General features: G+C 44.5%; 1 protein-coding gene across 4 annotated transcripts in view; it reads right to left on the bottom strand.

The window, feature by feature from the left end:
* SRGAP2 (SLIT-ROBO Rho GTPase activating protein 2) overlaps positions 1-13,247 on the bottom strand; it is a 249,457-nt gene that overhangs the window by 47,047 nt on the left and 189,163 nt on the right. For 2 of the 4 annotated variants that reach the window (XM_036273719.1, XM_036273722.1), the window contains exons 8-10: positions 12,146-12,370; positions 8,354-8,455; positions 7,153-7,350 (exon numbers count right to left, since the gene is read on the bottom strand). In XM_036273719.1, the coding sequence (XP_036129612.1) occupies positions 7,153-7,350; positions 8,354-8,455; positions 12,146-12,370 (525 nt within the window). The remainder of the gene's footprint in view (positions 1-7,152; positions 7,351-8,353; positions 8,456-12,145; positions 12,371-13,247) is intronic. The other 2 variants (XM_036273720.1, XM_036273723.1) reach the window with 1 other exon arrangement.

The raw sequence follows: 13,247 nt of genomic DNA, 5'->3' as shown, positions 1-13,247 counted from the left end.
TTGCCCCCAGTCTTCCCTGGGTGATAGCTAATCCCCTACCAATGCCTAATTGTGAGGTTTGGAACCTACTTCAGGCCCCAGAGGTGAAAAACCTGCAGGGAAACACCCACCGCTAACATCTGAATCCTCAAATCCTCTTTGGAAGGTTATCCCAGGAGACTCTAGCAGTTTCCTAATGAGGAAAAATTTACCAAGAAACTGTAACCCTTAAAAACACGACCAGACTGCTCAGAAAACAGCCAAAATTCTAGAAGGTGATGGATGCAAACTCCTTCCTCTCACTCGTGTTTCTACTTGTGATTCCGGAAATCTTTTTTTTCATTTATGTTCACAGTTCACTAGTTAACTCTGGCTGTCACTTGGTGAACCATTAAAATAAATGACAACCTGATAAGAGGCATGATGGATTCCCTTTTTGGGTTCCATTAAATCCTGAAGGATTGAAACCGCGTCAAGGTGTGACCTGCATCCCTAAGAGGGGGAACAAGGTTGGAGTTTTCCATCTAGGTAAGCCAGGTATGGAAAGATAAAGCATGCTAGAGTCCCTAGGTATGCTATTTATCACTTCTCTGTCCCACCCACAGCCAGCATGCATGGACCTTATGGCCTTATGGGAGAGGAGCTAGAGAAGTAACTTCCCTTTTCCTGTACAGCTGAGTTAGAACCTTCAGTCGCTGCTGACCAGACACACATGAGAGAAGAGCCCAGACAGCTGAAGGCGAGGGAGGAATGGGTGGCTTTTCAATTATTTCTGCAGACCAGGGGGCCAGGAAAAGAACTATTTATGTGTCATCTCAGAATCCTTTCCTCAGACAATAAGGTCACTTTCCTTATTTAAAGCATATTCCAATATTAGGTAATTGTTTTTCTTTTCACTCCCTGTACCCTGTTCCCCTCAATAAACATCCAATAATAAAGGGATGACCTGGTGTTTTCCTCAATGGAGGAGAAAACAAGGGCAGTGTTCTATTCTAGGTCACCAAAATCAAATCAAATTCCTAAACATAGTCTAACCAATGCCACACCCTCCCCCTAATATACACTCAATGTGATCAAAACTGAGAATTTATTCAAAAAGTAGGAGGGCCGGCAGAGAGTTGAGTGGGTGGTTTTGATTTTTGCCATGGCGAACCTTCCATTGTTTTTATGATCTCAATTTATTTCTCAATAACTTTCTAATTAGTTATCAACTGTTAGCAATGAGTTTTATTTATTGAAAAGTAGCAGTATACTAATGTTTCCCTCTGAGCCCTCCCTTCCTGACATTTTGGTTGCAGTAAAATGGAAAAGCCTTTTGGAATATGCTAGTCCTACCATTTACTAAGTCTCCTAACCTTGAGCAAATCGCTTAATCCCCAGAGTCTTAGTTTCCCTCCCTGATAACTGGGGATAACAGTATCTTTTTCACAAGGTTGCTGAAGATGAAACAGGATAACAAGTATGACTGTGATTATTGGCACAGGACCCAGAAACTAGCAGGTATGCAAAAGTGTTCCTTATACTTGAATCATCTGCTCAGTTACCCCAAAAACCATTATTCCCTCAACTTCTGTGCTTTGTGCTAATACCTAAGAGGAATCAAAGAAGGTATCTAGTCTTTTAAAAAAGAGGCACAAGATTGCTTCGCAAATTTAATTTTAAATACCTCTTCCCTTTAAATACGCTTACCATGGCGGTACAAAAATGCATGGATCTTATGGCCTTATGCCTTGGATTTAATCTGTGTGAAGCCAGGGCCATAAGCACCCACTGCTGCAAGGGGGTAGGATGTGTGGGAGGAGTGAACTATGCCCAGCCAGCCCCATGCGTAGAGATACACAGATGTCACTCTAGTGGCTGCTTCCCCACCATCCAGGCTCACTCACATTTTCCCTCCTCCCTGTGAATTTTAAAAGCAGGAAACAGCTGTCAGATTGTATAAATAATACAGCAAACCTTTAAATGGGAGCACATCCCCTCACTTTAGTTGACAGGGCAGGGGCATTCATTTGTACCTGCTTAGCACACACTACTGAATGCCTGCAGGAGAATACCAAGATAAAAAAGATCTCAGACCACCAGGTCCAAGTCTGGACCTACAGCACTGCCCCAGTGTCCAAGGCAGCTCCTCTCCTATTACCTTACCAGATCAGTCCCCAAGAATTCAGACAGTCTAGTCTTGTTTATTTTATCAGCTGTGATCCTCAATCCTTTCCCCACTCCAACCTCCAAAAAAGAAAGTACTCAGAAGAAATGCCAGCCGGCCCTGGCCGGTTTGGCTCAGCGGTTAGAACGTCGGCCTGCGGTCCAGAGAGACCCGGGTTCGGTTCCCGCTAAGGGCATGTACTTCGGTTGCAGTTTGTCCCCGGCCCTGGTTGGTCGTGCGGGTGGCAGCCACTCGATGTGTCCCTTCACGTCGATGTTTCTCTCTCTCTCTCCCTCCTATTCTATCTGTACAAAAAATGGAAAAATATCCTCGGGTGAGGATTAAAAAAAAAAAAAAAGAAATGCCAGCCTTACAGGCTTTGGCAATCCGTGGCTAACCAGTGAGCCTTATTGTCTATGAGTAGGGGTTTAAATACGTGATGGTGCATCCATCTATACAGTGGGATTTTGCATACCTGATAAAAAAGGCTGGCCCAGCCCTGGCCGGTTTGGCTCCGCGGTTAGAGCATCGGCCTAAGGACCAGAGAGTCCCGGGTTTGGTTCTCACTAGGGGCAAGTACCAAAAGAAAAAAAAAAAAAAAGGAGGCAGGTCTGGGCCCTGGCTGGGTAGCTCAGTTGGTTAGAGCATTGTCCTGATAAACCAAGGATGCAGGTTCAATCCCATCAGGGCACATAAAGAATCAACCAACGAATGCATAAATAAGTAGAATAACAAATTTCTCTCTCCCTTCACCTCTATAATCAATAAAATTAATTAACTAATTAATTAATTTAAAAAGGAGGCAGGTCTTTTGGGACTAATAGAATAATATCTGAAAATTAACTTAAGTAAAAAAACAAAACAGTATAAGTAGCATACTTCTGCTTGTATTTCTATTTATTTTGATTTTATTACATTTGTAATGCAATTTTATTGTATTTTAAAATAGGTCAGTGGTATTTATGCATAAGTTAACTCTGGAAAGACAGAATAAACTTGTTTCAATCACTGGGCAGGAGGGAGGGTATGTGAGGGCTTGACTTTTTTCTGTATGCTATTTTGAAATTTTTGCATATTTAAAAAAATCTATGTTTTGGCAATCACAGTAAAAAAGGCAATGGGGGAAAAGTAGACATTGTGGGATTGTATGTGATAGAAGACAAATGACACAAAGACAAGGAAATTAGGACACGTCTCCTCAGTTAGAGCAAAGAAGAGGAGGATGCTGCTGAGCTGTTTCTAAGCCTTTCCCTCAACCAACTTCTTAACAGGGTGACTAGGAAAAGCCTGTGGCCCAAGACTAGGCAACAGGAACAAGAGTTCTAGTTTCAGCTCCTGTTGAGTTCCTTGGACAAGCTACCCATCCTCTTTATTTATTTATTTATTTAAATTCTTTCAATGAGAAGACTTGGTTAGCTAATATTTAAAAATCACTTCAAGCCTGGCTGGTATCACTCAGTGGTTGAGTGTTGACCCATGCACCAGGAGGTCGCCAGTTTGATTCCTGGTCAGGGCACATGCCCAGGTGGTGGGCCCAATCCCCAGTGGGGGGCATGCAGGAGGCAGCCAATCGATGTTCTCTCTCATCGATGTTTCTCTCTCTCTTCTCTCCCTTCCTCTCTCTCTAAAATCAGTAAATAAAAATTTTTTTTTTTTAAATCACTTCAAGCTTTAAAATTCCCTGATTATTTTCCTGGGACTCCTGCAAATGCTTCAAACTTCCCATCGAAATATCTGAGCAGATCAATCTGATGACAACCAAGAGTGGTCAGAAAGCTTTCCTAGCAGCTCTCTGGCACACTACCTAAGAGTCAAAGCCACAAGGGACTCCTCCCAACTTTCTAAGAGAAGAGAGCTTATAGGATGCACTATTCTGCTCTTTTTGAAGGGAACGGGAAACACATGGCCACAACTGCGGAGGCAACAGACTAAAACAAAGGCCATGTGCAGCTGTGTTGGCTTTGCATGGTTTGGCGAGCACAGGCAGCATCCTGTTAACACGCACAGCCCCTTTTCATGAATGTCCATTGCACCACACCCCCCAACACCCTTTTATCATGAAATGAATTAACTGACACATTCCAAGCACCAGTCACAAAAATAATGAACTCTCTTGTAAATCTGTTATTAGACAAGCCCTGACAAAAAAAACGTTCCTGTTAGCCAAGGAAATTTGCACATAATTTTGATAAGTAGCACTACGGCTACAAAAGAGAGGAAATGGGTTAGAGGACATCTTTGCAGACAGAGGTGAAAGGGTGGGCAGGATTTGAGAGGTCACCAGTTTGAATATGCTGCTCTCACTGAAGGTCAACTTTGAATAAAAATACTGTAGATTCATTTAAAGCCCAAAAGTAATTCTGACCATCTTAAATACAGATTTTTAAGTCCAAAATTTCTTATTTAATAATAATAAAAAGGAAATCTTCTTCAGTGTAACATGATTGGGTCATTTAAGTACTATTATATCTAAGCAGTCCAGACAGACCAGCCAAACAATCCTATTATTCAAAGCCTCTAGAGTGTTCAGCAACCTCCTGAGATAACGAAGCTTGGGGCAGCAACACGGCCCTCATTACAGTCAAGAAGTTCCCTTAATAGCTAAGCCAGGTTTTTGCATGTGTTTATGCTTTTGCACATGCTGCTCTTTCCTCAAAGAATGCCATTCCCTCTTGATTCACCACCTGGTTCACTCATCCTTCAAGATCAAGCACAAAAGTAATTCTGTGTGTGATGTTTCCCCAACTCCATTCTTCCTGGTCACCACTCTTGAATGTCTATAGTGTGCATGTATGCAGTTTTAAATTATATATACTTATATTTTCCCATTTATCTGAAGATAGAGTGGGAGGGAAGAAGGAGGGGGGAGAGAGAGAGAGAGAGAGAGAGAGAGAGAAACATCGATGTGTTAGAAACACATCGACTGGTTGCCTCCCACATGACCCAGACCATGGCTGGGGACCGAACCACAATGGAGGTACGTGTCCTTGACTGAACCCGCGACTCTTTGGTCCATGGGCCCACGCTCTAACGGCTGAGCCAAACTGGCCAGGGCATAATATACTTTTTTAATCACAAAAATCAATCTGTCATACCTGTTTAGAAATGAAAGTTCTCTCTTCATATGCCTAATCCCATCATTCCCCTCTTCATTCATACTCATTACTTACTGAGCACTAACTACAAACCAGGCAGTGTGCTAAATATTTTATAAAATTAATGAATGAGCCAAAATGTCCTCCCATTATTTCTTTGTATAGATTTAGTATTTCACTCAAAAGTGTTATAACTAAGTGATTTAGAAAAGTGTTCAACATTTGGTAAAAAAAAAGTAGATTAGAAAACAATATGTATAGCCCTACCCATTTTTGTAATAAAATTATAAATGCATGCTTAGACATGTGTTTGTTTATACATACATCCTAACACTGGTATCTCTAGGTAGCGGGATTATGAATGATTTTTATTTTCTTCATTATTATTATTTTTTTAATCCTCCCCCGAGGATATTTTCCCATCTATCTTCAGATAGAGTGGGAGGGAGGGAGAGAGAAACATTCATGTGAGAGAGACACATCGACCGGCTGCCTCCCACACGACCCCAACCAAGGCCGGGGATGAACCACAACTGAGACAAGTGCCCTTGATGGGCATCGAACCCACGAATGATTGATCTGTGGGCCCTGAGCCAACCCAGCCAGGGCTATTTTCTTCATTTTTGCTTCAAAATTTTATACAAGCACCTGTTGCTTTGCATAACAAGAAAAAAAGTTATTTTAAAAGAATAATACTGTTAAATCACTCCCTTTCAACAGTTTTGTTCAGAACCAAAGAAATAAAACAAAAACAAAAACCAACCCTAAGAATTCTGAGTTTGACTAAGTAAAAAAATATTTCTTTTTTAAAAAGATAGCACATCACCAGTGTGCAGTATTCATAGAAGAATTAAATATATTGTTCTAGTTGGAGAAAAAAAAGTCAATTTACTGCATGTAAAAACAGGTTAATTTCTCTCATTCAGAATCAATATGCATATTCACTGGCTATATTTCATCTCACATCTGCAAACTCAATTTCTCCTTTTTTGGTCATCAGACGATTAGGAAATACATTTTAGTCCAGGCAATAAATTACTTGGCAAACTCAAAATAACTTAATTACTAAAAAGCAGCACCAAAGACTAGCCAGCAACTTTCCAAAGGGCTGCTAACACTATTTTTTAAAAAATCGAGTGCATCTGTTTAAAGAGACTGGGAGACACATGAATAACAAAATACAATGTTTTGGAATTCTCTGCAAACCAACAATACTGCCTGCCCCTCTGAATTTTAGCAATAATTATGAAAAAAATTTCCCATCAACAAAAAATATGAAATAAGGTCATTACACCACTCAGAAGAGATTAGACTGTAGAAACAAGACATGTGTGTATGCCCTGATGTTGCTCAGTGGTTAGAGCATCATCCCAAGGACTGAAAGGTCCTGGTTCAATTACTGGTCAGTGCACATGCTGGGGTTTCAGGCTCCAATCTCCAGTAGGGGGAGAGCAGGAGGCAGACAATCAATGTTTCTCTCTCACATTGATGTTTCTCTCTCTCCCTCTCCCTTCCTGTCTCTAAAAAATCAATTTAAGAAAACATAAAAAAATATACAAACAAGACATCTGTCAGCCACAATATTTTAATGTAGTTTCTAAGAACCAAGAGATGTAGTCCCCTTTTATGAACCCCTGTGACTGAAAAAACAAAACAAAACCCACTTTCAAACAAAAGCCTACCAAGTGGTTAAAAAAAAATCTTCTCGTTAGTGGATTTGGGAGCATCCTTTCTCTTGGGGGTCCCTGTTAGACACATACAACTTATAGATGTTTGTGCCTTTAAGTGTACGGGTGGTTTCCAAATACACCCAGGTCTAAATCTAGGATATTCAAAGATCCCTTCAGACACTGACAAGGATTCCAAGTTTCAAATCTCCTTGTATGCTACAGTGCCTAAAGATGACCGTTAAGGGCCATTCAGCTCCCTCACCGTGAAATAGAACTGCTCTGTCTCTTGCTGGTTGGCTCTCCTCTTGGCAATGCTGGGCTTGCTCATGAAGGTTTCTGAGACTGTGGACTTGACGGACTCCATCGAATTGCTGTACTGGAAGCAGTCAGACACGTCAAAATCCTCGACAGTCACAATGTCCTGGATGGTCTGCAGAGTGGCTTCCATTGTCTTTTTTACCTGCCACAACAAGGGCCAACATAATGCATGAGGGGCAGGTGATATAGGAGCTTGGAGAAGGGAAAAAGCAGTGGGCTTAGGAAGGAGGAAGGATGCTGTCAGAGGGTGCAACTCTGCTTCCCATGGAATGGTGCTTACGTGAGTGATAAACACCACATGGACCCTGGTATCAAATGCTACACTCTCCAGTGAGGACCTAAAAACCACCACCTCCTTTCATGCTACATACTCGATCCAGTTCTTTTATTTAATATTTACTTTTAAATTTAATATTAGTCCTTGGCTATAATAAAAGTGCTAAGGGAGAGAGAGAGAATAAAATTCAAACCAATCCCATCATATAAAGAGCTAGTTAAATAAAATGTGTGATGGGCATGGTCCTGCAATGCCTCAGGTTCTATTTCATGACCTTCAACAAATTAATGAACTTGTTTCCCACTGTGACTCATCCTCACAGTCCTTCCTAATCTTCCTGGGGAAAGTAAGCCTTACTAAGATGCCAGGTAAGAAGTTCTGTGAGCTCAAAAGACAGGAGCTCTGATAATCAATCACACTGCCCTTCTGAATTGGTTGTTGAAAGCATATACACTGGGCCCAGGAGAAAGTCATCCTTTTCTAAAGGACAGAGATGTTTGAAGCGTCAAAGTCAAAAGCCTCTGTTTGAAAATGCTGGAAAAAGCCAGGCAGGAGGGAGTGGTTTCAGAGACACAATATTGTTCACTCAGCTGCCAAGTGCCATTTTGATTAAATGCGTAGAGGGGGAAAGAAAGCATTTTGCAAAAGCTCAAAATAGAGCTCAACCTTTGGCAATGCAAGAGCAACTTCCTGGAGTTCAAGGGCAGGATGTAGCAGAGGGGGAAAATCCAAGCCTACATTTGGCTAGGAAATGTTTGCGGCAGCCCGGACATTCTCTGCATGCTCCTTCCACCGCTCCAAGATAGGCGGCAACAAGTTCAACAGGGAAATGCAGAAGGTGGCTGAGTCTCTTAAGCAGGAAACTTACCTCTTCATTCTCAATCTTCAGGGTGGATAAGCGAGACTGCAGTTGTTGGCATCTCTGTACCAGCTCACTCTGGACAGGCTGCTGGGCACAGAGCTGAGAAGCCTGCCGGAAGCAAGTAACACCAGGTCAGAAAGAGGACACCATACTTTTGGCAGTTCCAGAGTCCCATTACTCCTAATAAAACTACATTATTCAAGCTGTAAGGCTCACGGTTTCTATGTTAAAACAAAATCCAAAGCCAAAGTGTGTGGATCTCTTCCAGGACCAGATAGCACAAGAAAAGAATGAGGAGAGAAACCCATTTGGAAAGACCAGGTCTCCATTAAGCTCATCTCTAGACTAGTGTTTGGCAGAGGCAGGTCTACACAGGGTCTGTGGCTCCATGGAAGCCAGACTTAGGCCAGAGAAGACTGCCTTGGGCAGCCCCAGCTCCAGATACACAATGCTTTGGCACAGGGAGGATTTCCTGCTAGAGGTCCAAGTGGCCACCTCTCTGGCACCTCCTTCATCCCCCTTTGTACACCAGAGTAAAAGCAGGAGAGAAGTGGGTCAGGAGGCTAACTTGCCGCTGTTGGCAGTCAGTATGTGTTTATAAATCTGTGCCAGGCAAGAGAGCTCTGACCCAATTAGAGAAAGTGTAAGGCCAGAAACAAGTCCACAGGCTATGGTAGAGGGCCGCAGAGGGCATGGAATCTGGCAAAACTTGGCATTTTCAAAGACCCATCATTTTACCCCAGGTCTTCACCAGAAGTGTGGGAGAGAAGTCCACCCTTACCCCAAGGATCGTTGTCAGTAAGCTTTCCCCTGTGTAAAGGAATGGGTGAGCTACTGTCTCCTGATGATGGCATGGCTATGGCATGGGCATGAGGTCACCCACAGTCCTCAGGATGACAGATTAGGAACAGAAGGCTGGCAGATTGGGAGGAAGGAGATGTATGGAGGCAGCTCCTGTCACCTTGCCACCATGTGTCCCTTAGCTTCTCATCTACGAAGACACATCTGGACAGAACTGGCCTTTCTTCCCCAGCAACGAGTGGGCACATCCACAAGCCCACAGACTATTCTCTTGCTTAGAAAGACAAAACTTCTCTTCAAATGGAGGGGGCTGGGACTTGACCTTTTCCTCCATTGGCTTTTAAGCTCCCAACTAACTTGACCTCCTCCCCCATCTGAGAGGCTGGCCTGAGCCAGCTCTCAGATCTGAAGAGAGCTGACTTCACTCTGGCTCTGGTATAAGCAGACACAATGGAGAAAGCTCGGTGGCCAGGATGGGTTAGCGCCAAGAGTGAAATTCTCTGGCTGCCTGATGTCACCGGTCAGGCATCCAGAGCCCCACTAGCCCCTGGGGGCACCAGGAGTAGAGCCAAGCACCTCCTCCTAGTACATCTGAGAGTGCTTGGCATCAATTCATGAGCCGAGCGCCCCGGAAAACTGGTCAGTGTGGGGCCTTGGCCAATTTCAGGACTTCCGGTCAAAATGCCACCCGAACTTTGGCCCAAGTTCAAAGACTTCCAGGCAGCTCCCTCTTGTTGCCTCTATAGTCTACAGACAACCCACACTGATGGGGATAGACTAGCTGCAGGGACCAAGAAAGACTCGCCCTCTCCTCTTTTTATTTTCCACTCAATATAAAGGCTAGACTGGAATGCGGAACCTTTGCAAGATCTAGGGCCCTGGCCCTGGCCCCTGCTTGACTCAGCCACTGACCAGCTACATCGCATAAAGGAAAGGCCTAGGCAGAAGAGTACACTATTGATTTTTTAAAGTAATCCAAACCTAGCAGGGAGGAGTCATGGAGAGAAAGCCACCTCCATGCCTGTTCCTTTAAGAAGGAGCAGGGCTGCTGATGCATGCTTTGGCAGTGGTCCTCTACCGGGGTGCAAGGTAATGCATTCCAGCTGTACTCTGGAGTATGGAAATGAGGCTCTGACAGGGCTAGGAGGGGGCCCGAGCACCCAGCATTTGGATTCCCCCTTTATGGAGACAAGCTGTTTGGCTCAGAAGGAGACTCAGTCAATACCAGAAAATGTATCACTCCACTCAGCTAGTCCCCAAGTTCCACCGATTCTTGGGAAGAAATCTCAGTGGCAGCTGGAGAAGGGGCTCGGAAGGCGAGAAGCCAGGGCAGGTGAGGAATGGGGCTTCCTGGGGTTTGGTGACACTCCTTCCCCTCCTCTAATTGCACATGCTGCCATCGCACTTCCCCATCTGTTCAGACGCTGACATTTCCTAAGCCACAGCAATGGAAACAAACTGTAAATGGTTTGGTTTTCCCAAAAAAGGAGAGGAAAGAAATCATCTCCACATTTCTGTCTTTAAGATAGAAATGTCCCCCTCTCCACAGTGGCCTATTGATGACAATAAATCCTCTGGTTACACTGCCAACAGCTGTCATTCTGGAGCAGGGCTTACTAAAGAGGTCTGGATGCTAATTCTAACGGAAGCACCGAGCCCTTGCTGAGAGGACATTCTTGTTTTTGGTCACCTAGCATCCATCCCTCCTTCTGGTAATTTTGGCCTCACTGCCCTCCAGGGGAACCTCCCACTCCACAACTCAGGCCATGTGTTTTGGATGGGGGCTCTCCTCAACAAGGGGACAGAGCATGTGACTGAGGCATAAGTCAGTCAGCTGACTGCAAATACCTAGCCACATTGATTGACTCAGGGATAAGCAAGTCACCCAACCAGAACCAAGAAGACACTATGAGACTTTTGTGGGAGCTTCTAGAAGGTAAGCAGATACCCTTTCCACTGGATTTCAACCCAGAAAAAGATAAGGCTGGAAGAGAGTCATCGTGCCCCCACAGGGAAAGAGCCTGTCTGAGACCAGGGCCAACACATAGGACAAGGAGCAGAGGGAGAAAAACCGAGTCTTCATGAAATTCTCACTCCTAAACCCAGCCATGCCCGATGGTTCCATCAGAGTTTTATTACATAAGCCTCTACATCCTCCTTTCGGTTTAAGCAGTAGGTTCAAATGGTGGCTCCTCCCCACAGGGATAAGGTTCAGTCTGATTTGTGGGCACAACCACCAGAAGTGGAACCAAAAGATTCACAATAATGGAAGCCAAGAAGCGTCTCTTTCCTCTAACTTTATTATTCAGACCCTTCTTGTTTTAGTCACTGAAGGTAAAAAGTCCAGAACATGGCCCCATGTTCATGCTCCCCTGCCTGGACAGCCGACACTGGCCTTCGGATAACATCTTAGCCCCTGTCCTTTCTGTAGGTACTCATTCTTCCTTGTTCAATACGCAAGCAAAACTACGTCTTTTACTGCGATCTTCTAAACCTAGGAGAATGAGATCCTTCAGAACTCTGCCAAATGACAAATCACATCATTACTCTGCTTAGCCCTCCCTCCCCATAAAGCCTTTAGTATCTGGCCCATCTCAGCTCTCACTTCTCCCAACCTCACGGATTGGACCCCCCCCCCCCCCTTTCCTTTTACCATTACCAAACTGTTCATAGTTTTCAGAACGCACCTGCTGTTTTTCACTCCTTTGATCCTGCTGGTCCCTTTGGGTGCCTCTTCCTATGAATATTTCTAATTCTCTCAACTCCCCAGAATGTCAGCTCCCAAGGGCTCTAATCCCCAATGTCCACAGTCAAGGCTAGAGGGCAGGAGGCACTCAGTAGCTGTTTGCTGAATAAATGGAGTGTGCCTCACTCACCTGACAGGAAGCCCCAGGCCCCACTCACCCCAGAATAACGTGGCCTTAGTGTACTGAATCTAGACACACTGAATCTTGAGCTCAAGCCCCTTGGAGTGTGGGAAGGGGAAGAGGGCCTCACCATGTCCCCCATGTGTGGCTGGAACTCAAACTTCATAGGTGGGCAAAAGACATTGTTGTACATCTCCATGAGGCGCTGCTTGTCACTAGTGGCATCCAGGTTTTCTACGGCATTCTCGATGGCATCCAGACCCTCGTGCTTCGACTGTTCCAGATTCAGCTCGGCAGAGAGGAAGGTGCGCAGTGCTCGGTTCAGGCTGGCATGGTAGCCTAGGTCACAACACTGCTGTGGAAAGGAGAGCGCGTGAGCAGACGTGGACAGCCCCACGACTGGCCCCAGAGCAGATCTGACCATGTCCATGAGACTGACTGCAGCGGGAAGAAGGTTGACGTTCTGACTACCTGGGTGAAATTTCTGTTCTTGACTCCCATTTCCATGGTAAAACGTACCTCAGAGGACTGTGAGGTGCTCAGAAGAAAGAGGAGTCATTAGGACAAAATAAAAGAATTTAACAATGCACTGTACAGTGCTAGTCAGTAAACATGAGAAGAGTTGAGGGTTAAAGGGAATCCTCTCATATTTTCGGGTTTCTCTGGGAATACCATTAAAACAGAACTCAATAACAAAAATATAGCCTGCCACTCCCTGAGGGCTACTGTGGTTAAGTCACTACATACCAACCAAGCCAGGCCATTTCCACATTCAGAGTTCAGAAGTTAGAAGTGTTGCAAGAACAGTTAATTACATGAACTCGAAACTCTAGGTGGGAGAAGAAGAGACTGGGGGAGCAGATGACTCTGTCAGTCATCACTCCCACCCACTCCCAACATTCTACAATAAGCCTTAAGCTTCAGATTTTCAGCACTAAAGCTCCTGCCCTATAGAAACAGCATTTATCAGGCCCAAAATATCTAAACATAAGTCTTAGTGGGAAAATTCATGTAATGGATCTGATTTTTTAAAGCAAAATGGAAAAATAAAGGATGAATGAGACAACAGTATTAAAAAAACCAGTGGATGCCCGGCCGGTGTGGTTCAGTGGCTGAGCACTGACTCATGCACTGAGGGATCCGATTCCTAGTCAGGGCACATGCCTGGGTTGCAGGTTCGATCCCCAGTAGGGGGCGTGCAGGAGGCAGCCAATCAATGTTTCTCTCTCACT

The sequence above is a fragment of the Molossus molossus genome, unplaced genomic scaffold (genome assembly GCF_014108415.1).
Source record: "Molossus molossus isolate mMolMol1 unplaced genomic scaffold, mMolMol1.p scaffold_m16_p_20, whole genome shotgun sequence".
Classification (NCBI taxonomy): domain Eukaryota; kingdom Metazoa; phylum Chordata; class Mammalia; order Chiroptera; family Molossidae; genus Molossus; species Molossus molossus.
Note: the sequence above shows the minus strand (reverse complement) of the source record. Positions and strands in the feature narration are given on the sequence as shown.